At 42.8% G+C, this 24,142-nt stretch overlaps 1 protein-coding gene across 1 annotated transcript in view; it reads left to right on the top strand.

Annotated features, from left to right (window-relative positions):
* The first annotated feature begins 11,820 nt into the window (after positions 1 to 11,820).
* Positions 11,821 to 24,142, top strand: part of LOC121579252 (CXADR-like membrane protein) — a 128,261-nt gene continuing 115,939 nt past the window's right edge. The window contains exon 1 of the mRNA XM_041893691.1: positions 11,821 to 12,255. Within this exon, the coding sequence (XP_041749625.1) occupies positions 12,225 to 12,255 (31 nt within the window). The 5' untranslated portion in view covers positions 11,821 to 12,224. The remainder of the gene's footprint in view (positions 12,256 to 24,142) is intronic.

The raw sequence follows: 24,142 nt of genomic DNA, 5'->3' as shown, positions 1-24,142 counted from the left end.
AGGGCCTGGTTGATGAAGTTCCCAGCGGCACAGGAGTCCACTAGAGCTGTAGAGACAACACTTGAGGGACAGCCAGCCAGTGAAATGGGAACCAGAAAGGGTTTGGTGGATAACGATGATAATGGAATACTCACGCCTACCCTGGGAGACGGAAGGTCACGGGGCCACCCCTCTGCTCTAATGGACCCTGAGTTAGGACGCACAGGACATCGCTGGCTTCCCACGGGGGGCCAGTATGAAAAAAAAAATGTATGCACTCACTAATGTAAGTCGCTCTGGATAAGAGCGTCTGCTAAATGACTAAAATGTAAATGTAAATGTAAGATGGTGCCGCTCCTGGTCGCAATAGGGACAGAGCCCCAGCTGTCTCCGGCGATGCCACTCTGCCGCGGAGAGGCGTGTGGCCCATACCTCCATGGGTTCAGGCTCTGCCTCAGGACAGCCAAAGGAGGGAGGCGAGTGGCGAGGTGGACACCAGCGCTCCCGAAGAAGGTTATCCAGATGGATGGCCTTCAAGATGAGAGCGTCCAAGGATATGTTGTCATCCCGACATGCCAACTCCGTCTGGACCTCCTTGCGCGGAGTGCCGGCTCATTCCATCCGCTGGATGCTGCCACAGTCCGAAAGGTGAGGGCGTACTCCGCAGCGGTCTGGGCACCCTGCTGGAGTTGGAAAAGTCGCTCACCTCCCTCTGCCCTCTGGAGGATGGTCGAAGACCGCCCTGAACAGAGCCATGAACCTCTCATAGGAACCCAGCTCCTCCTCTCCTTTCTCCCAGATAGCTGTAGCCCACTCAAACGCCCGTCCGGTCAGCAGGGCAATGACCGTGGCAACCTTGGACCTCTCGATGGTGGGGGCTCTTGTCTGATAGGCAGAATACTTCTCCGTAAGGGACAGTCGGGCATCGCTGACCTGGGCGGACGGCTGGGTAGGCTGGGGGACTGGCTCACTGTGACGACCCGTGGTAGGAGGCCCTCTGATAGGGGAATGGAGAGCCTCGCTGGTGGTGTTGAGGTGGTGGAGAACGCGGAAGACCTCCTCCATGGCCGTACCTAGTTGCGCCAGCTGGTCGTGGTGTTGGTGGAGTAGATGACCCTGTTCGTTGACAATCTGGAAGATGGTTTTATCTTCTGCTGCTTCTATATTGTGAGGTAGTATTCTGTAATGTATACGACGGGAGTCAGGAAGCAGGTGCAGAAGGTGAGTTTAATAATGAAGGAGGGATGAAGGAGAAACTAATGACCAGGTGTGTGTAATATAGTAGCCAAGACTGGTGGTTAGTAGAACGGCGACGTCGAGCGCTGGAGGGAGGGAGCAGGAGTAGGCGTGACACTATCATAAGGACAACTCAGAGTATGCTATTCTGTTCTTCTGAAATAGACTACACTTTCTTCATATAATTTCTTTAGACGTGTCTAAAATAAAAAATGGATTTATTGTGATGGTGTAGGCTATATTACATGGATTTATTAGACATTTTAAAATGTAGATGTTCCAAAAGTCTGCAACAGTGGCTTGTAGGCTATGCGTGGAAGCCAGGAGATGCTAAATGTGTTTATGTTAATTAAAGGTCAATTACTGTGAAACTGGCAGTTATTTGCTTGACAATCACCAATCAATGTCATGACCTCCACAGCCCTATCCAAGACATCCATCAAGTTTGACTAAATACAGAGAAGAACCACATAGAAGCCTACAGTATGAGGGATTTGTTGGCGTAAAATAAAGGGTGAAAAAAGAATGTTAGGAATCTTAGCAATGTTATCTGGGAGGGTGCTTACTTTAGCTGCTTGATTAATGAACACTTGTGGGAGAGTTATGGGTCCTCCTCCACACCTTAATCTAGAGTAGAGCGCCTGTTGATTTACTATAGCCGTCATGCAGTTAACACACACACACAATCATCCCGCAGACAGTAAAGAAGAGTGGGGGCAGGGTTGGGAGGAGGTGTTAGGTAGTGCCTGCAGTGTGTCTGTCACACACACCCCTATACTGTAGGCTCAAGGCTTCGTAATCAATTTAATTGGAATCCCTCAATGTATATTTAAATCCCAACTTTACATCCTAAATAATGTTAGTCAATACCAGACAGTAAACTGCAATATCATCACTAGATATTCCAATTAGTCGATTTCTGGTTAATTTGGTCTACCCCTTTCGGACCAACCACACAGATAGCATTTCAAGTGAAAAATCAAACAATACCCCAAAAAGGATAGAACCGTGCAGCCATTCCCAATAATCACTTACATCACCCTAAAAGGAAAAACAAGTGAGGTCTGATTTTTCTTCTCAGTCAAACCATAATTTTGCAGGACAATCCAAATTCTTTCCCTTTAAGCGATGTAGGCCTCAACGAAATGACTGCAACTAAAGCTCTAATGAAATATTAATAAAAGGGCACCGTGGATTCATAAATAGGTCTTTAAGGTCCATATTTTGGTGTTGCTGTCCTTTTCCCTCTTCCCTGGTGTCACGATCGTCATATGGAACAGACCAAGGCGCAGCGTGATGAACAAACATACTTTAATTAGTTAAAGTTTAAACTCAAATACAAAACAAGAAACGACTCGTGACGTCCACGGTATCAATGACCGAACACGGAACAAAAACCCACAAACACAAAGGGAAAACATACAGTTTAAATATGGCTCCCAATCAGAGACAACCAGCCAACAGCTGACACTCGTTGCCTCTGATTGGGAGTCACTCAGGCAAAACATAGAATTCAACAAACTAGAACCCCCAACATAGAAATAAACACATAGAATGAACACACCCTGGCTCAACATAATGAGTCCCAGAGCCAGGGTGTGACAGTACCCCCCCCTAAAGGCGCGGACTGCAACCGCGCCTCAACTAAACAAAACAGGGGAGGGCTGGGCGGGCATACCTCCTCGGCGGCGGTTCTGGCTCCGGCCTTGACCACCACCCTCCAATACACCCCCCATAGCGCCCCTGGTCCAGTCTGGCCCCGCCGGCTGGAGCCGAACTGGACTTAGCAGGAGCGGTTAGCTTCAGCTCCATCGTGGAGCAGTTGACCGGTACCTTACTAGGCACCGGTGACCCAGGCACGGGTTGTGCTGGACTGACGACGCGCACCCCTGGCTTGGTGCGTGGAGGAGGAACGGGCCTTACCAGGCTGACGACGCGCACCCCTGGCTTGGTGCGTGGAGGAGGGACGGGCCTTACCAGGCTGACGACTCGCACCCCTGGCTTGGTGCATGGAGGAGGGACGGGCCTTACCAGGCTGACGACTCGCACCCCTGGCTTGGTGCGTGGAGGAGGGACGGGCCTTACCAGGCTGACGACTCGCACCCCTGGCTTGGTGCGAGTGGTAGGAACAGGCCGGGCCGGGCTGGCGACGCGCACCGTAGACTTGGTGCGAGTGGCAGGAACAGGCCGGGCCGGGCTGGCGACGCGCACCGTATACTTGGTGCGAGTGGCAGGAACAGGCCGGGCCGGGCTGGCGACGCGCACCGTATACTTGGTGCGAGTGGCAGGAACAGGCCGGGCCGGGCTGGCGACGCGCACCGTATACTTGGTGCGAGTGGCAGGAACAGGCCGGGCCGGGCTGGCGACGCGCACCGTATACTTGGTGCGAGTGGCAGGAACAGGCCGGGCCGGGCTGGCGACGCGCACCGTATACTTGGTGCGAGTGGCAGGAACAGGCCGGGCCGGGCTGGCGACGCGCACCGTATACTTGGTGCGAGTGGCAGGAACAGGCCGGGCCGGGCTGGCGACGCGCACCGTATACTTGGTGCGTGGAGCAGGGACAGGCCGGGCTGGGCTGTCGACGCACACCGTAGGCTTGGTGCGTGGAGCAGGGACTGGCCGGACTGGGCTGGCGACGCACACCGTAGGCTTGGTGCGTGGAGCAGGGACAGGCCGGACCGGGCTGGCGACGCACACCGTAGGCTTGGTGCGTGGAGCAGGGACTGGCCGGACTGGGCTGGCGACGCACACCGTAGGCTTGGTGCGTGGAGCAGGGACAGGCCGGACCGGGCTGGCGACGCACACCGTAGGCTTGGTGCGTGGAGCAGGGACTGGCCGGACTGGGCTGGCGACGCACACCGTAGGCTTGGTGCGTGGAGCAGGGACAGGCCGAACTGGGCTGTGGAGACGGATAGGAGCCCTGGAGTGAAGATCAGCCACAACCCGTCCTGGCTGAATGCCTACCCTCACACACTCTGTGTGAGGCATCCGCACAGGACGTACAGGGCGGTGTATCCGTAACCTGGTGGCCTCCAGAATCCGCCCCTCTTTTGCCTCCGTCAGCCCCGTCGTCCATGCCGTGTGCCCCACCCTAAAAATGTTCTGGGGTTGCCTCTCGCCTGTCCGACGTTGACCCGTTTGGCGCCGCTGCTCCTCTCTACGGCGCGCCTCCACCGTCTCTTCTCCCGGCGCTTCCTCCCATGTCCAGCCCAAGAGCTGCCCCTGGACACGCTGCTTGGTCGTTGCATGGTGGGTTTTTCTGTCACGATCGAGGTAAGGAGTAGACCAAGGCGCAGCGTGATGAACAAACATACTTTAATTAGTTAAAGTTTAAACTCAAATACAAAACAAGAAACGACTCGTGACGTCCACGGTATCAATGACCGAACACGGAACAAAAACCCACAAACACAAAGGGAAAACATACAGTTTAAATATGGCTCCCAATCAGAGACAACCAGCCAACAGCTGACACTCGTTGCCTCTGATTGGGAGTCACTCAGGCAAAACATAGAATTCAACAAACTAGAACCCCCAACATAGAAATAAACACATAGAATGAACACACCCTGGCTCAACATAATGAGTCCCAGAGCCAGGGTGTGACACCTGGAAGGCTCAGCAACCTCCAATATAATTGGCAACCCCTCCCAGTGGGCAAAACCTGGTTAAAAAATACATCTTTATCATGATCTATGATCACTGGGCTGTGCCCTGGACACGTTTTCATCTGGAAGTTGGGTTGCTTAATCAAGAGTTCTATTTGAGCATATGAGCTAAGCAGTTCTACCTGACCCGACACTGCCTCTTGCCTGGGGACACGCTATTTAAATGCCTTGTTTACAAGTAAGGCTCTCTGAATGACCTAAATAAGGATGCTAAACTTAAATGCCTTGTAACTGAGGACATGTTAAATTAATCATTGCCAAAACCCACTTTCATCCGTGTCTTCGCTGCCCTAAATAGTCTGCTAATTTGCCTGAAGAAAGTTTTGTCTTAGTTTGCGAAATGACATCGACAGTAAATAGCATACTGTACTGTTCTACACAACGTTGTCATCGACCATGCAGGTGAGACAAGTTGAAAGAATCAGCATTGCATCACGTCGCACAAATAGCAGCAGAGGCTTTTAAATTGGTCTCGCGATGTCATCCATGACTAAACAATCAAGAGCCTGTTCAGATCTTCTTCGTTCCAAATAAAGCATGAATAAAGAACAGTCATGTGCATGAAACAGTATTGCACTTGAAAATTGTCCTCTGTGTTGTCACATTTGACAGGTCTGCTTTATTGTTTTGCAGCCAGTCAACGTTTCTCCCTCTTCTCCTTAATCAGGTCATGATAATAAGTTCCAATCTCCCTCTGTACTCTTTTTTCATGAGAAGACCTTGATAAATAATTGGGAAGAGAAACAAAAACAGGCCAATGTAGCGAAAGGCTTTTGAAGCTGCTGAGAAGAATGCAAATCCCAGGGCAAATTGAATAAATGTTGCCACCCTCTTAACAACTGATGTTCGGAAATAAGCCCCTTTAAAGACAAACTCGCTGACTGTCGTGAACGTGTTTGTTTCTGCCATGCGATGTCACATTAAAAAATGTCAAAAAATGTCAAAAAATATAAAATGGCCCAGTTGTGATCTTTCGTCTTGGAATAGCAAACATTGTTGAGTGACTCCTTGGAGTCTTCAAGCACACCTGTATGAATACAGCAACAGGTCCTATGCTAGACTGTTATTTATTGATTTCAGTTCAGCGTTTAGCACAATACAGCCACATGTCATACTGAGCCAGTTAAAGCACATGGGTGTTAACCCCTATACTGTAAGGTGGTACCACTCATTCTTGACTAGCCGTACTCAGCAGGTTAGAGTTAACAGTACCCTCTCCGAGACTAGAGACATTAGCATGGGGTTGTGTGAGTTCACCCATCTTATTCACACTGTACACAAATGAATGCACTAGCAGTAATCCTGACTATATTATCAAGTTTTCTGATGATACCTCCATTCTTGGTCTGATGTATAAAGATGCTGATACTACTGTGTACAGGTCAGAGAATAAAAGCTTTGTCAAGTGGTTTGATGAGCACCATCTCACTCTTAATGTAAAGAAAACGGGGGAGACGGTGTTTGACCACAGATCTGTTGGCGAACACGTGCCTGTGGTTGTCCACAATGCCAACATAGCACAGGTTATTTGGTATAAGTACCTGGGTGTCCACATGGACAATGTGTTGAGCTGGAAGGTCGAAGTAGAGAGTGTCTGCTGCAGAGTCTAACAACGCCTCTATTTCCTATGTAGACTCAGGGTTTTTGGAGTAGAGAATATCCTGAGACACGGCATCACAGTCTGGTTTGGAAATGTATCAGTCCCAACTGTAATTCCAAATTGCCTGCCTGATACTGCCTTGAAGGTCATGGGTGTGAGGCAACATCCCTCCCTGCAGACTATTTTTGAACAGACCGTTATCAGACAAGTGCAGGAAATTATTTTAGATCACACCAGATCAGATCATGTAAATCTAAATCATATCCCTCCCATGTACTTTACTATGAGTATTAGCTCCTCCCCTCAGGCAGATGCTATAGGGTCCCTCCTCCCCTCAGGCAGACACTATAGGGTCCCTCCTCCCCTCAGGCAGATGCTATAGGGTCCCTCCTCCCCTCAGGCAGACACTATAGGGTCCCTCCTCCCCTCAGGCAGACACTATAGGGTCCCCACATGTCAGCTGAACAGCTATAAGCACTCCTTCATTCCCATGTCCATGAAATACCTGAACAGCAATAAGTAAAGTTGAGCTGTGTTAGTACACCAATGACAGAATAAGGGAATATGCTAAGTATTATGTATGTGGCTATGTGAGAAGTGTATGATGATAAGGGTAATGTGCAATGTATGTATTATGTTGAGTGTGTAATGTACAGTGTCTATTTTGTATACAGCAGAACTGTATGTCTAAGACAATTTCCCCCTTGGGACATTAAAGTTCATCCAATCCGAAAACATTCTCTAATGATGTAGTACGTCAGGAGTGTACTCATTACTTTCATAATGTTCCAGAGACAATAACCCACAACAGAGTCCAACCCCTCAGGGAGAGAGCGAAGTATCTGATTATAAAGTATTCCAGGAACACATGGATGCATCCCAAATGGCACCCTATATTCCCTATAGTGTACTATGAAGGGAATAGGGTGTCATGAAATGAGGCCAAATATTAAAATGTTCTTGCCTAATGAGGAACCTCTGTTTCTCATTTGGTCCTGGCTTACATTATCAACGGTGCGGCGTGTTGCTTTGAATCACATCGACTTGTCAATTTTCATTTTTCATATTTAGATATTTGTTTATTTACCTTGAAAGCTGTCATTGGACAAAGCTGTCATCAAGTCAAAGGGTGGCTAATTGAAGAAACTCAAATATAAAATATATTTTCATTTGTTTAACACTTTTTTTGGTTACTACATGATTCATTATGTGTTATTTCATAGTTTTGAAGTCTTCACTATTATTCTACAGTGTAGAAAATAGTAAAAATGAAGAAAAACCTTTGAATGAGTAGCTGTTCTAAAATGTTTGACCGGTAGTGTACACGGACACATGGATTTTGTGTTGTATATACTGTATGTGGTAGTAGAGTGGGGTCCTGAGGGCACACACTTAATGTGTTGTGAAATCTGTTGTGAATGTATTGTAATGTTTTACAAATTGTCTAACCGCCTTCATTTTGCTGGACCCCAGGAAGAGTAGCTGTTGCCTTGGCAGCAGCTAATGGCGATCCATAATACAAATACAAATACTGTATCAGTTGACAAGTTACGTAGAAAATATGATCTTATATAATGTTGCATGGGGCAGAAGTGGTATACAGTGGCCAACTGCTTTACAGTACCCCTATTTCTGATGATTTGTTCTACGTATGTACTGTATAAGGATAATGAAACTGTAAGACTGACATACACTGAGTATACAAACCATTAAGAACACCTGCTCTTTCCCTGACATAGACTGACCAGGTGAATCCAGGTGAAAGCTATGATCCCTTATTGATGTAATTTGTTAAATCCACTTCAATCAGTGTAGATGAAGGGGAGGAGACGGGTTAAAGAAGGATTTCTAAGCCTTGAGACAATTGAGACATGGATTGTGTATGTGTGCCATTCAGAGGGTGAATGGGGGGGTACAACTCAATATTCGGAAGGTGTTCCTAATGTTTGGTATATTCAGTATATTTCTCAACATGCTCACAACCTGCCATTGGATACAAATTATTACATAAATTGTGCATGCCAAGTTATAGTCTAATACTGTATGGCAAATGATATTTACCATCCACTATTCTCTCTATTCAGCACTTCAAAAAGAACAGTTATGAAATGTGTATCTTGTGTTTTTTGCTATTGGATTAAATGGTAGTTAAAATGACTAACTGGTCACTAAACAAAAATTAATGTGCTCATGGTATTTCACATAAAACTTACATTTTGCATGAAAGACTCAGAGGTGAAAGATGTGTTAAACCCCAATGAATGCACGCACAATCAAAGGTTCTGAACATAAGCTAGGGGGCATTACAAGTGTTATCAGTTTAGAGTTTTGTACTTGGAGTTTTGAAAATATACCACCTACATCTGAAAAAATTGCCAGTCATTGAAAGAAACTGTAAGCTGAGAATCACTTACTGGAGAACATACAGTACAATGGTGTCTTTGGGTGGGGTGTGTGTGTGTGTGTGTGTGTGTGTGTACACTTGCATGTGTGTGCGTTTGTGTGTGTGTGCCCTTGCATGCATGCATGTGTGTGTGTGTGTGTGGTTTAAATATATATCTCCTGTAAAAGGATCTGCACTAGCTCCTCTGAACATCCTGCAGAAGGACAGTGGACTATAAACACTCTACATACTATTGATTGGCTAATTTGCGCTAGCGGCACTTTTCTTAGTATGCGTCCCAAATGTCACCCTATTCCCTACATAGTGCACTACTTTTGGCCAGAGCCCTATGGGCCCTGGTCAAAAGTAGTGCACTATGTAGGGAATGTGGTTCCAATTAGGACATCGTTTTAGTCTTATGTAAGATTAGTCTTATGTCCTTTAGTGATTACTGTTCTCGCCTTAGAGTACTCATTCTAACGGCTGCTGAGGTTGACAAGTCTTCTCAGCCTAAAGAACTGATTGATGAATACCAGCTGGAGCTGAGTCGTCTGAGTCAATTAGAACTGTATGTATAACCATTTTGACCAATGGTGGTGTACCAGTGACATCATGTCCATTCCTGAATCCTATGAATTGGTTGGTGAGAGATCATGTACAGTATGTAGACAAGTCTTTATGGTATGGCTGAGATTAGTTGGGGCAAGAGTAAAGATCATCATCATCCTATAGACTGTTGAGGTTTGCCTATATGTTTGGATATTTTCCTTGTCTCTGTCTGTCTGTCTGGATATCTCTCTCTCTGTCTCTCTCTCTCTCTCTCTCTCTCTCTCTCTCTCTCTGTCTCTCTCTGTCTCTCTCTCTCTCTCTCTGTCTCTCTCTGTCTTTCTCAGTCTCTCTCAGTCTCTCTCTCTCTGTCTCAGTCTCTCTCAGTCTCTCTCAGTCTCTCTCTCTCTCTCTCAGTCTCTCTCTCTCTCAGGGTTTCACTCTTGACACTTGACAAAAACAAGGAAGGAGATCATGTTTTCTCTCTTTCGACTTTCACTTTTGTGCGCTATCATGACAGGAATTAAATGTGACTCCTTCTTTCCGCCGTTTCATCTGTTTGCCCAATGTAGATGAACGACTTTTAGGTCTGTTTAGAAATAATAGTTTTGTTATGTTTGTATAACCAAGCAGTAATTTGATGCTGGACTTTATAATGATAGTTCTTAGCATTTTGGAATGGTTGCTTTAATAAGTGAAGCTTTATTATTAGGAGAGATGGTAATGTCCTCAGCCTTCATTGATCCACACTGAGAATCCCTGAGCAGGGGGAAAACATGAGGGCCGATATACCCTTGATTCATTGTTAATGAGCCCAGGTCTTTATTCCACTCTCTGCTATTTCAAGACAGATTTCCAGTCAACACATTTAAGATCATGTTCAGCTTTTGTCTCGTTTATTCTGGTGACTTCTCATCAGCAATGGACAGGGTGAAATTAGAAGCTATCTATTTTTATTTATTTTATTTTTTGGTCATTTAGCAGACGCTCTTATCCAGATTGTGAAGTTATAGAACGATTTAACAATATGTCATGCGTACGGTGTCCATGTTATGACAGCCTCATTCTGTTGTGGCTAGATCGGAGACTATGAACTGCCAGTCATTTGCAGTTTTATCAAGGATTTAGTAATCCAGCCATGACTGCTGTGCTTGCTCTGGTACATATCAACAAAAGCAATACATCATAGGCCAAGCTGCGTGTGGGGAAATCCAATTCAGAGAATAGAAGTCACAAAGCAAGAACAAAATAAAGATTGTATTGCCTGAATGGAACCCTGCGGACAAACAAAGGAAGGACTGATAGATAGTGAAGCAGAGACAGACTGGCCATAGGGCAGTTCTGGCAAAGGCCAGATGGGCTGGTCCATTTTAGCCCAGTAGGCCTGTCTAAATTAGGGGTTTTGCACAGAATTATAATTATTTGGCTAATAATTAGCAATGCCGGGCTGATTTCTGGTCCCAGTCAGCCCCTGTAGTGAAGTACTATGAATGCCACTGTGATCCAGGCTCTGTCGTAGCCGGCCACGACCAGGAGACCCATGGGGCGGCGCACAATTGGCTCAGCGTCGTCCAGGGTAGGGGAGGGAATGGCCGGCAGGGATGTAGCTCAGTTGGTAGAGCATGGTGTTTGCAACGCCAGGGTTGTGGGTTCGATTCCCACGGGGGGCCAGTATGAAAAAATTAAAAAAAAATAAAAAATAATGTATGCACTAACTAAAAGTCGCTCTGGATAAGAGCGTCTGCTAAATGACTAAAATGTAAATGTAAATGTAATCTCCATTATGGGATTCACCAGCAGCACCCCTACTTACCCTTCCAATGCCCATTCAACTCCAACAGAGAGGGGGAGTGACATGCCCAAACACAAGCAGATCAGGTACTGAAATGTTCAATTGGTGACCCTTAAAATAAAAATACTCATAGATCAGGGTTGTCATTCCCTCATTTATAAATACAGTAGATTGAATATTATCTTTACCATAATTGGGCATCTGAAAATTGAATCATCATCATCAATTTATGCATATGATTCTACAGTGTTTGGTGATTAAAATATCATCAAAATAAACAAATACATATTTCTATTTGTATGCTTTATTTAACCAGGGAAGTCATATTGGCATCTCTTTTTAAAGTGAACCTGAACATGCATGTGGATATAGCCTGGTATTTGTCCCTTTCATAATGTTATAATATGCTGTGCAAATCTCAATTTTTGTGAGGGCTTCGTTTGAGATCTCTCCACTGCAGTCACTCCAACTCCAGTGCTCTTTGTTCACAGTGATGCTGCTGTAGTACTGTACCTTGCAAATGTGATGAGTGGCCAATCATCTTTGTGCTGCTTGTCCGTAGGAAATGTGTTGGTGTGAAACCGCTCGCACTGGCACCGGAAGGGCATGTGTGCCGTATACGCTCGCAACTGTAGAGGTCTCCCTTTTTCAGCGGGCTGCGCGCACACCTATTGTACCCGCTTTTTATCCTGTGTAAAGAGGAGAGAGTGAGGGGGCATACTTACGGATCCTGCAAGAACGCAGACATGTATCCTCAGTGAAGTGTAGCGCAGGGGAAGAACTCTAAGATACCGGGTGTTCTGTGAGAAACATTGAAAAGGTGCCGCTCTATTTCTGAATGAGCACAAGGATATGTGTGATGTGCGGTGTAGCCTACCTATAGACCAACATCATTCGCACTATTCCAATTTCATTCAGATTTGAGGGCACAGGTATATGACTTAAACTCATTTTAGTGAAGATAGAAGACATCCTGTTCTGCTCGTTTGTGTGGAATTTTCGCTCCAGCTGAGAGTCGTGATGTCTGGCTCATTTCACACATTGTTCCTGGGTAAGTTCAGTGCATGAGCCACGCGCCGTTATATTAATTAAATAAGAATGTGCTGAAGTGTAGCGCAATCCATGTTACACGTGAACTAGCATAGTAGCCTATGCTTTATTCTGGGCTTTATAACAATTTAGATGATAGGTATTGTAATCAAAATAATATTTCACAATGCCGTCGCAGTTTAAAGATGTGTTGAAGATCTCCCCATTGCAAGAACCTTGCCATCCACTCCAAGCATATCTGAAATCGTAACTATTGTTTTTTCTGAAGCTCATTCAAATGAATGATAAATAATGTAGCCTAGCCAATCACTACGAAGTCGATTTACATTTGCGTATTCATGAGTTCATGCATGTTCAAATTGTCCTAAGGTTGATTGATTTGAGCGTCCAACAGGTATTTTGAACACACCTTAAAATGTATATAGCTAGGCCTATTGTGTTTTTAGGCTTTTTCAAAGCTTCTGTTGCCTATACAAGGTGATGATGAAACAACTTCGGAAAGATATCACAACCTATTACCATTAGGCAGTCTATTGGGGATCAAATAGCCTAGCCTATAGGTAATTACATTGCAGGTATTAGGATACATAAACATATTAGGTCTTATACTTCCTCATTTGATAGCCTATTGTTTATTATAGGCACTATCACTTCTATATTCATTGTTTCAGTTGATGAGTGGGTGTCAGGAAGCCTGTGTGTCACATGGGGAAATAATGGCTGTGCCAGCCAATATTGTAGATGTCGATTATTAAATTGTTGACAACATGACCATTTTGTTTGTATAATTGTGCTTTTGAGTTTGTTCTTTGGTCAATTTATAGGCCTATCAAAGTATTGGCTTGGACTATTTTAATGACTTCCCACTGGGCACACCACATAATTCCAAATTGGAAATGTGGCTAATATTTGGTTGAGATGTTGATCAATGAGATTTCAACCTTTCCCAATGTGTTATCACTATGCTTTCAACCATCTAAAAGCAGAACCAAATTCCAATGGAAAACAATGTCAGATTTTTTGGTTTCGTTGTCATCAAAGTGTGTTATATTACTCCTGAGTGGCGCAGTGGTCTAAGGCACTGCATCGCAGTGCTAACTGTGCCACTAGATCCTGGTTCGAATCCAGGCTCTGTCGCAGCCGGCCGCGACCGGGAGACACATGGGCGGTGCACAATTGGCCCAGCGTCGTCCAGTGTAGGGGAGGGAATGGCCGGCAGGGATGTAGCTCAGTTGATAGAGCATGGCGTTTGCAATGCCAGGGTTGTGGGTTCGATTCCCACGGGGGGCCAGTATAAAAAAAATATGTATTCACTAACTGTAAGTCGCTCTGGATAAGAGCGTCTGCTAAATGACTAAAATGTAAATGTTATCACTACCAACCATTTAAAAGCGCACCAGAGTTCAAATTGAAATATGTCAGATATGTTGTATTTATAAAACAACTGTGTTATCACTGTGCTACACCTAATAGCACAACCAAATGACCTGGATTGCAGTTGAGATTACATTAAAAGTACATGCAAGTGACCAATGCTGTTTTAGATTCTGCGCAGATTATTACAGCAATTGTGAAGATCTCACAGACCTGCAACCTTTGCATGCTATCTTGAACATGCAAGCTTTCTATGATTACATAAGACATCAGAAACTAGTCATACCCCTTGACTTATTCCAAATTTTGTTATGTTACACCATGAATTCAAAATTGATTAAATTAATTTTATCTCTCACCCATCCACACAACATTTTTTGCAAATGTATTGGAAATTAAATACAGAAACATCAAATTTACATAAGTATTCACACATTCGAGTCAATACTTTGTAGAAGCACCTTTGGCGGCGATTACAGCTTTGAGTCGTCTTGGGTATGTATGTATCAGTTTTGCACATCTGGATTTGGGGATTTTCTCCCATTCTTCCTTGCAGATTTGATCAAGCTCTGTTAAGTTAGATGGGGAGTGGCGGTAAACGGCAATCTTCAAGTCTTTCCACTGATTTTCAATAGGATTCAAGTCTGGGCTTTGGCTGGGCAACTCAAGGACTTTCATATTCTTGTTCTGAAGCCATTCCAGCATTGCTTTGGTTGTATGCACAGTCCCGTGTAGTTAAGTTGGTAGAGCGTGGCGCTTGCAACGCCAGGGTTGTGGGTTTGATTCCCACGGGGGACCAGTATGAAAATGTATGCACTCACTAACTGTAAGTCGCTCTGGATAAGAGCGTCTGCTAAATGACTAAAATGTAAAAAAATGTCATTGTCCCTTTGGAACATAAATCTTCACCCCAGTCTGAAGTCATTTGCACTCTGAAGAAAGTTCTCATTAAGGATTTGCCTGTATTTGGCTCCATTCATTGTTCCTGCAATCCTTACCAGTCTCCCAGTCCCTGCCGCTGAAAAGCATCCCCATAGCATGATGCTGCCACCACGGTAGGAATGGTGTTCGACGGGTGATGAGCTGTGCTGGTTTTCGCCAGACATAGCGCTTTGCATTCAGGCCAAAGAGTTCAATTTTTGTCTCATCAGACCACATAATATTTTGCCTTATGCTCTCTGAGTCGTTCATGTGCAAACTCCAGGCATGCTGTCATGTGCCTTTTTCTCAGGAGTGGCTTTCATCTGGCCACTCTCCCATAAAGCCCAGATTGGTGAAGTGCTTTACAGACTGTTGTCCTTCTGGCAAGTTCTCCCATCTCAGCCAAGGAACTCTGTCGTTCTATCAGAGTGGTCATTGGGTTCTTGGTCACCTCCCTGACCAAGGTCCTTCTTGCCGGTTGCTCAGTTTGGTTTGACGGACAGTCTAGGCAGTCTGGGTAGTTCCATATTTTTGCAATTTCCCATTGATGGAGACCACTGTGCTCTTGGAAACTTTCAACACACTAGCAATTGTTTTATACCCTTCCCCAGATATATGCCTCATCACAATTCTATCTCGGAGATCTATGGGCAGTTCCTTGAACTTCATGGTATAGTTTCTGCTCTGAGATGCACTGTCAACTGTGGGACGTTATAGACAGGTGTGTTTCTTTCTAAATCATGTCCAAACAATTTGAATTGGCTACAGGTGGACTCCAATCAAGTTGTAGTGACATCTCAAGGATGATCAAAGGAAATTGGCTCTGGGAGAAAAGGGTCAATATCAGGGGATATATTTATCTACAGTTGAAGTCGGAAGTTTACATACACTTAGGTTGGAGTCATTAAAAGTCGTTTTTCAACCACTCCACACATTTCTTGTTAACAAACTATAGTTTTGGCAAGTTGGTTAGGACATCTACTTTGTGTGTGACACAAGTAATTTTTCCAACAATTGTTTACAGACATATTATTTCACTTATAATTCACTGTATCCCAATTCCAGTGGGTCAGAAGTTTACATACACTAAGTTGACTGTGCCTTTAAACAGCTTGGAAAATTCCAGAAAATTATGTCATGGCTTTAGAAGCTTCTGATAGGCTAATTGACATAATTTGAGTCAATTGGAGGTATACCTGTGGATGCATTTCAAGGCCTACCTTCAAACTCAGTGCCTCTTTGCTTGACATCATGGGAAAATCAAATGAAATCAGCCAAGACCTCAGAAAAAAATGTGTAGACCTCCACAAGTCTGGTTCATCCTTGGGAGCAATTTCCAAACGCCTGACGGTACCACATTCATCTGTACAAACAATAGTACGCAAGTATAAACACCATGGGACCACGCAGCCATCATACCGCTTAGGAAGGAGACGCGTTCTGTCTCCTAGAGATGAACGTACTTTGGTGCGAAAAGTGCAAATCAATCCCAGAACAACAGCAAAGGACCTTGTGAAGATGCTGGCGGAAACAGGTACAAAAGTATCTATATCCACAGTACAACAAGTCCTATATCGACATAACCTGAAAGGCCGCTCAGCAAGGAAGAAGCCACTGCTCCAAAACCGCCATTTCTCAACAAATGCCTTATTTCAATAGATATCCTTACTTGATATGTAATATTCATCCTCGTATGTCTGATCGAAAATGATCTAAATCTGACTCATGATCAATGTCCAGCGACCAAATTATTTTACCTGTTCAGGCACCGAAAATCAACGGGCTTCTTCACATGAAGGTGACATATCTGAGCATACATTTGCACCATATTCAGTAGTAGGCTACAAGGCACGGAAAGGCAAACATTGTCATAGTTAATCCAAGTTGCTATTTCCAAAGCATACTATGTCTCTGCTATGTCTGTTTAAAAAATGTGGCATAGCAAATTCGGCATATCCGGAGCTCCACAACACGTTTTCTGTAAAGATGCAAACGTTGGCCAATCTAAAAATGTATTTTATTTATTTAACAGAAAATAAAAGTTGCACACCCTCAATACCCCTGCCTGCCCTGTTTGTTATGGATGATGGATGCAGATTGAGTCATCAGCGATGTTGACGGCGGTCCCTCGCAGTCCAGACCCAACGTGGTGGTAGTGATGGTCGGTGATCCACTCCAATCTGTCAATGCATAAATCATCAATCAAAATTGTGTCGATATTGCAAGAAAATATTGTCATTTCACATAACCATACCTCAAGTTAGCTACTCTACCTGCTTCATTCATGATGAGAAAACTAACTGGAAAAAAATAGCTAGCTAGCCAAGTTTCTAGTTATCTAGCTAGCTAGCTAGATAGCTTATATTAACCAGTAATACAAAATACGCCTACATTTGTAAAAACGTTAGCTGTCACCTTGAGGCTTGATAAGGGGTAGAAAAAAAATAGCTAAAGGAAATCTCGTTATTTGTTAGCTTGCTATGCTACCAGTTAGCTTTTACCCTCCTATCAAGCCTAGCTAGCTAGCCCTACTGATAGGCTGGACAATAGAACGAGTCAAAATTCACCCAAGGTTGAAAAACGGCAATAGAACATTGGCTAAGGTGGAACACTAGCGCGAGCCCATAGCAAATTAATTGAATCGAACGTTCGCAGAGCCTATTTTGACTGGAATTATGCTTAGAAATCCATTTAGCCTAAATGGCACCAAAAAAATGTATACCTTTTCATTTTACCACTACAATCTGTTCTTAAGACAAAACTGAAAAACAACAACTCGTGTAGAAAGTAAACATCCACACCTCGATGGTGTCAATTGTGTCTGCATAACAAAGAAGTAGGAATAAAATGGCAACTTCTGACTATTTCTAGTCTAGCGATCGATGACAACGGAGTACGCTGCCCAGACTTACATAATTAGAAAGAGGAGCTTGTCGTGATTAAAATGATGTTCTACTTGAAAAAAATAAAAATATACATATTGCGAGATATTTGGCGAATTATACCAGCATGCCTCTCCATAGGAAAACAATGGGGGGAGCTCAGCGTTCCAAGGGCAACAATTATTTTGGGGCTAGCGTTTGATGACAACGGAGTATGCTGCCCAGCTTTACTTAATTAGAAAGAGGAGATTCTCATGATTAAAATGGTGCTCGACTTGAAAAATCAAAATATACACATTGCGAGATATTTGGCGAAATAGACAGACATACCTATATTTCCCCTATAGGAAACAATGGGACGACCTCAGAGTTCCATGAGTAATTTTTTGTTGTTGTTGACATTTTAACTACCAGCAATTGGTTTAACCTGGGCAGGTCTCATTTCCAACAATAGCGAAGCAGGCATTGTGACGTAGAACAATGGGCTGGGTGTAAAACATTTAGAAGGTGAGTTGGTGCCACGGTGCTCAATAGAACTAATAGGAGCTGGCAGAATGAAAAATGCTCTAAAATAAGGCCTGTTTTTTCGTGATTACTTCAAAACTATGGCAAGTAGCTGGGACATATGGTAATATTATGAAACTGGGCTCCACAGTGGATGCAATGAACTAGTTTTTATCAGAAAAAACGTTGTTAAAAATGTCATGTGTCCAGCATACTACTGAATGCTGGCCAAATTACCTAACGTTCTTGATTCTAGTTACTAAGATAAATAAAACATCTCAAATTAGCTAGTCACTTTAGTGTTAACTTCTTTTGAGGTATTTTCTGAACAGCTTCTAACTTCTTTGTTTCTCCAGTTGTCAGTTCGACCACACACCCTTTACACAGTCATTTGTGGCGCCAAATTCAAAAATGACAGTTGGAACTCCACTGCAGAAAATATGTGATTCTTGTTGCTAGGCTACCAGTTACAGTGCTTTTAGGTTGCGGTTTGCGAGCGCCTTTATGCAGAGGGAATACAAAAATTATAGCTAGTGTCTGACAGAATGATATGGATGTAATATAATCAAATGATTGAGTATGTCCTCAACTCAAAAAAAGCATCAGAAATTGTCCTTATTTAGCATATCAAAAAGCATATCAAGATCCTGATATGGACCTCAGCCAAGACAAGCATATCTGGAATCAATATAGCTTAATGTATTGAATGTGCAGAGAAAACACATACAGTGCATTCGGAAAGTATTCAGACCTTTTCCCTTTTTCCACATTTTGTTACGTTACAGCCTTATACTAAAATGTATTAAAGAAAAAAATGTCCTCTGTCCTCATCAATCTACACACAGTACCCCATAATGACAAAGTGAAAACAGGTTTTTAGAAATGTACTAAAAATAGAACAACAGAAATACCTTATTCACATACGTTTTCAGAGCTTTTGCTATGAGACTCGAAATTGAGCTCAGGTGCATCCTGTTTCCATTGATCATCCTTGAGCTGTTTCTACAACTTAATTGGAGTCCACCTGTGGTAAATTCAATTGATTGGACATTATTTGGAAAAGCACACACCTGTCTATATAAGGTCCCACAGTTGACATTGCATGTCAGAGCAAAAACCAAGCCATGAGGTCGAAGGGATTGTCCGTAGAGCTCCGAGACAAGATCGTATCGAGACACAGATCTGGGGAAGGGTACCAAAAAATATCTGCAGCATTGAAGGTCCCCAAGAACAGTGGCCTCCATCATTCTTAAATGGAACAAGTTTGGAACCACCAAGACTCTACCTAGAGCTGGCCGCCTGGCCAAACTGAGAAATAAGGGGAGAAGGGCCATTGTCAGGGAGGTGACCAAGAACCCGATGGTCACTCTGACAGAGCTCCAGAGTTCCTATGTGGAGATGGGAGAGACTTCCAGAAGGACGACCATCTCTGCAGCACTCCATCAATCAGGCCTTTCTGGTAGAATGGCCAGACGGAAGCCACTCCTCAGTAAAAGGCACATGACAGCCCGCTTGGAATTTGCCAAAAGGCACCTAAAGGACTTTCAGACCATGATTGAACTCTTTGGGCTAAATGTCACGTCTGGAGGAAACCTGGAACCATCCCTACAGGGAATCATGGTGGTGGCAGCATCATGCTGTGGGGATATTTTTCAACGGCAGGGACTGGGAGACTAGTCAGGATCGAGGGAAAGATGAACGGAGCAAAGTACAGAGAGATCCTTGATGAAAAACTGCTCCAGAGCGCTCAGGACCTCAGAACAGGGCGATGGTTGACCTTCCAACAGGACAACCACCCTAAGCACACAGCCAAGACAACGCAGGAGTGACTTCAGGACAAGTCTCTAAAAGTCCTTGATTGGCCCAGCCAGAGCCCAGACTTGAACCCGATCGAACACTTCTGGAGAGACCTGAAAATAGCTGTGCAGCGACACTCCCCATCCAACCTGACAGAGCTTGTGAGGATCTGCAGAGAAGAATGGGAGAAACTCCCCAAATACAGGTGTGCCAAGCTTCTAGCGTCATACCAAAGAAGACTCAAGGCTGTAATCGCTGCCAAAGGCGCTTCAACAAAGTACTGAGTAAAGGGTCTGAATACTTATGTAAATGTGATATTTCCGTTTTTTTGTTATACATTTGCGAAATTTTCTGAAAACCTGTTTTTGCTTTGTCATTATGGGGTATTGTGTGTAGATTGATGAGGGGGAAAAACTATTTAATCAATTTTAGAAGAAGGCTGTAACGTAACAAAATGTGGAAAAAGTAAAGGGGTCTGAATACTTTTCGAATGCACTGTATGCAGTGGTGGAAAATACCCAATTGTCATACTTGGGTAAAAGTATAGATACCTTTTTAGAAAGTTACTCAAGTAAAAGTAAAAGTCACCCAGTAAAATACTACTTGAGTAAAAGTCTAAAAGTATTTGGTTCTAAATATACTTAAGTATCAAAAGTAAAAGTAAAAGTATAAATCATTTCAAACTCCTTCTACTAAGCAAAGCATGCGGCACCATTTTCTTGTTTTTAAAATGTATGGATAGCCAGGGGTACACTCCAACACTCACACATCATTTACAAAAGATGCATTTGTGTTTAATGAGTCTGCCAGACCATAGGCAGAAGGGATGACCATGTGTTGTCTTGATAAGTGCGTGAATTGGACCATTTTCCTGTCCTGCTAAGCATTCAAAATGTAACAAGTACTTTTGGGTGTCAGGTCAAATGTATGGAGTAAAAAGTACATAATTTTCTTTAGGAATGTAGTGAAGTAAAAGTTGTCCAAAATATAAATAGTAAAGTAAAGTACAGTACAGATACCCCAAAAAACTACTTAAGTAGTACTTTAAAGTATTTTTACTTAAGTACTTTACATCACTGACTGTATGTGATGAATACAGCCAGTATTTGTCAACATGAAGAGAGCAAATAGGATGTCACATATCTCAGGATATTGAGTGAGTCCATATCCGGCCATAGGAAATGTCTATGTGTGATATTCGGAGTAATCCCAATGTCATATACTGTATGTCTAAAATACACATCTGGATTCAGAATTTGTCAGGATATGGTGCATATCCACAAAACTCAAAATATCCATTGGAAATGGTCTGTATTCTCTAGAATATCAAAAACGTGTCATATAAAGATATCCCTTGATATGGACCCTTTTTGCCCAGTGTGGATGCACCTGAGCTCAATTTGGAGTGTCATAGCAATTTGGAGTGTGAATACTTATTCAAATGAGATATTTATGCATTTCATTTTCAATACATTTGCAAAAATTTCTAAAAACATGTTTTCATTTTGTCATTATGAGAAAAAAATCCATGTATTTAGTCCATTTTGAATTCAGGCTGTAACACAACAAAATGTGGAATAAGTCAAGGGGTATGAATACTTTCTGAAGGGCGTTACAGTAGGCTAACCTCAATGTGGCCATGGATGTGTTGTTCATTTTGAGGTTGAATAAATACTGTTACATTACTTTGTAAGATAGCCTTAACTTTAGGCTATTTACTGTATTACAAAATGATTATTGAATTGTTTATGGTTGACAAAGCAACCAAATATCAACATTTAAAGAATGTCTAATGCTTGGATAGTTTCATCTGAGCCACTGGCTTAATCATATTATTTAACTTTTATTTTTGGTTTAGTTGGACACATGAATCCAACATATCATTTGTTAACTTGTAGACAAGTTAATATGCGATTTACTGAGTGATATTGAATTGTGTTGTCAACAAATTCCAGTTTGTCTACAAATTAATAATTTATACTGTATGTTGGATTCACGTCTCCATCTCAACCAAGAATCAAAGTTAAAGAATAGGACAAAATCAAATTAAACTTGATTTAAAGTGCATTAAAAATTTTATTTCATTTAGTCCTATTCAAACTAGAATTAAAGCCAGACTAAGTCAGTGGCTCAGATTGAGTTATCCAAGCAGAAGATACATCTCCTTCAAATGTTGATATTTGATTGCATTGACAACCAAACACAATTGAAAATACAATTTGTCAACAAATTCCAGTTTGTCTACAAATTAATAATTGATATGTTGGAGTCACGTCTCCATCTCAACCAAAGTTAAAGAATAGGACTAAATCTAATCAAACTTTAAATAAAGCCGTAGGCCTATATGTATTGTCTATTTTTCGTTGAAACCTGGGTTGAATTGAAACAATAGCTGTTGATGACTTTGCAAAATGCTATATAGGCCTAAATTGTATCATTGATGATATATGACTTATAAAGTACGGTTACATTTAATTTGCTCTCTTAAACCTACCCTTTGGAATAACGTTGATAGCAGCAGTGAATATACACTGACTGTACAAAACATTAGAAACACCTGCTCTTTCCATGACATACTATAGACTGACCAGGTGAATCCAGTTGAAAGCTATGATCCCTTATTGATGTCACTTGTTAAATCCACTTCAATCAGTGTGAATGAAGGTGAGGAGACAGGTTAAAGAAGGATTTTTAAGCCTTGAGACAATTGAGACATGGATTGTGTATGTGTGCCATTGAGAGGGTGAATGGGCAAGACAAAATATTTAAGTGCCTTTGAACAGGGTAGTGGGTGCCAGGCACACTGGTTTGAGTGTATCAAGAACTGCCCACCACCCAAAGGACATCCAGCCAACTTGACAGGACTGTGGGAAGCATTGGAGTCAACATAGCCCAGCATCCCTGTGTAACGCTTTCGACAACATGTAGAGTCCATGCCCCGATGAACTGAGGCTGTCCTGAGGGCAAAAGGGGGTGCAACTCAATATAAGGAAGGTGTTCCTAATGTTTTGTACACTCAGTGTATTTAGTTATTAAGAGGTATCTCAATAATCATTCTCACGATAGTACATTAGTAGTAGTCAGTGACAAATATCAAAGCTAAGTAGGGATGGGCTTGTTTAAAATCCTGGATGGGAGACCAAATGAATAGCTGTAGATCAACTCTCCAGTAGGAGGTGCTGCCCAGCCTATTGTTGGTGGATATAATTTTGAAGATCTGGGGTACAAATTCAACAAATTCTATACAAGGTTTGTCTATGCTGAAAATTGGTTACAATGATGACATAATCCTGGTTGAAATGTAACCATCAAAACAACTATGTATTTTCCACGTAGATTCATAATAAGCATCATAATACATTGACAAATAATGCTGAAACAACGTTGATTCAACCAGTTTGTGCCCAGTGTGTTGTCCTCATTGTAGCCTCATTTAATCAGTTATGGCATGTGAGAAGTTTGCGCCCCAAAAAATGCATGGATTTTTGTGATAACAGATTTTTACAGAAAATTACAAGCCTGCAACATTGCATCAGCTTCCCTGGGCACTCCTTGTGTGTAGACTGAGCTAGAATGTAGTGAAATACGGGTAAATTCAAGAGGGTGCTGCTAAATTAATGTATAAACCTAGTTTTCTTTAACCAATGTCATTATGAATCACATTCAACTTATGATTAGATTGTTCTCTACAATATTTTAACCTCAATATACTTGTACTTAACAGTGTTGATTAAATAAGAACGTTAGTTTGTTGTGACTGCCCAGCTATTGGTTGTATCTCTTCAATTTTTTGCTGTTGGGAGCTGGTAACATTTGGAGGTGTTTCCGCAATTTGGACCAATCAAAATCAACTTGATACCCTCATCATTTTCATCACCAGGGCTGCAGTCCAAACATGTTAATTTTACCCCCTCAGCCCTCGCGCTAGCCACTTTCCCTCATGGAAATCCCTGTCGAAACCGGATGGAATTTGACTGCCATCTTAAGTGGAGGTACAACAAATATTGCCCCCTCGTCCCTCGATATAGCATGAGGGAGCAAGTGAAGAACTTTGATCACTTGTGGGGTTGATATGACCCACAATTCAATGCAAATGTAGTCACGTGTCAAACTCTGGTGGCTGCAAAGTGTCACATTTAATCAACAAGGCTGCATTTTCGGAATCTGAGGCAAAATTATAACTCTAGCTTGCAAAAAAATATATATAGATGACTTTGATTTTAGCATTGGCAAATGGGAATGACACTCAAATTGGCTTAGTCTCGCAGTGAGGAGCCTATAAAACGTAGCTAGCGTCATAAAACGTCATTATTATTATTATTATAAAACATATTTTTGGGAATTCTGAAATGTATTGGAATAATTGACCAAACTATAAAACTAGCCAGCTATGGGTAACTGTAGCTAGCT

Source organism: Coregonus clupeaformis, chromosome 13 (assembly GCF_020615455.1).
Source record: "Coregonus clupeaformis isolate EN_2021a chromosome 13, ASM2061545v1, whole genome shotgun sequence".
In the NCBI taxonomy this organism is placed as follows: Eukaryota; Metazoa; Chordata; class Actinopteri; order Salmoniformes; family Salmonidae; genus Coregonus; species Coregonus clupeaformis.
Note: the sequence above shows the minus strand (reverse complement) of the source record. Positions and strands in the feature narration are given on the sequence as shown.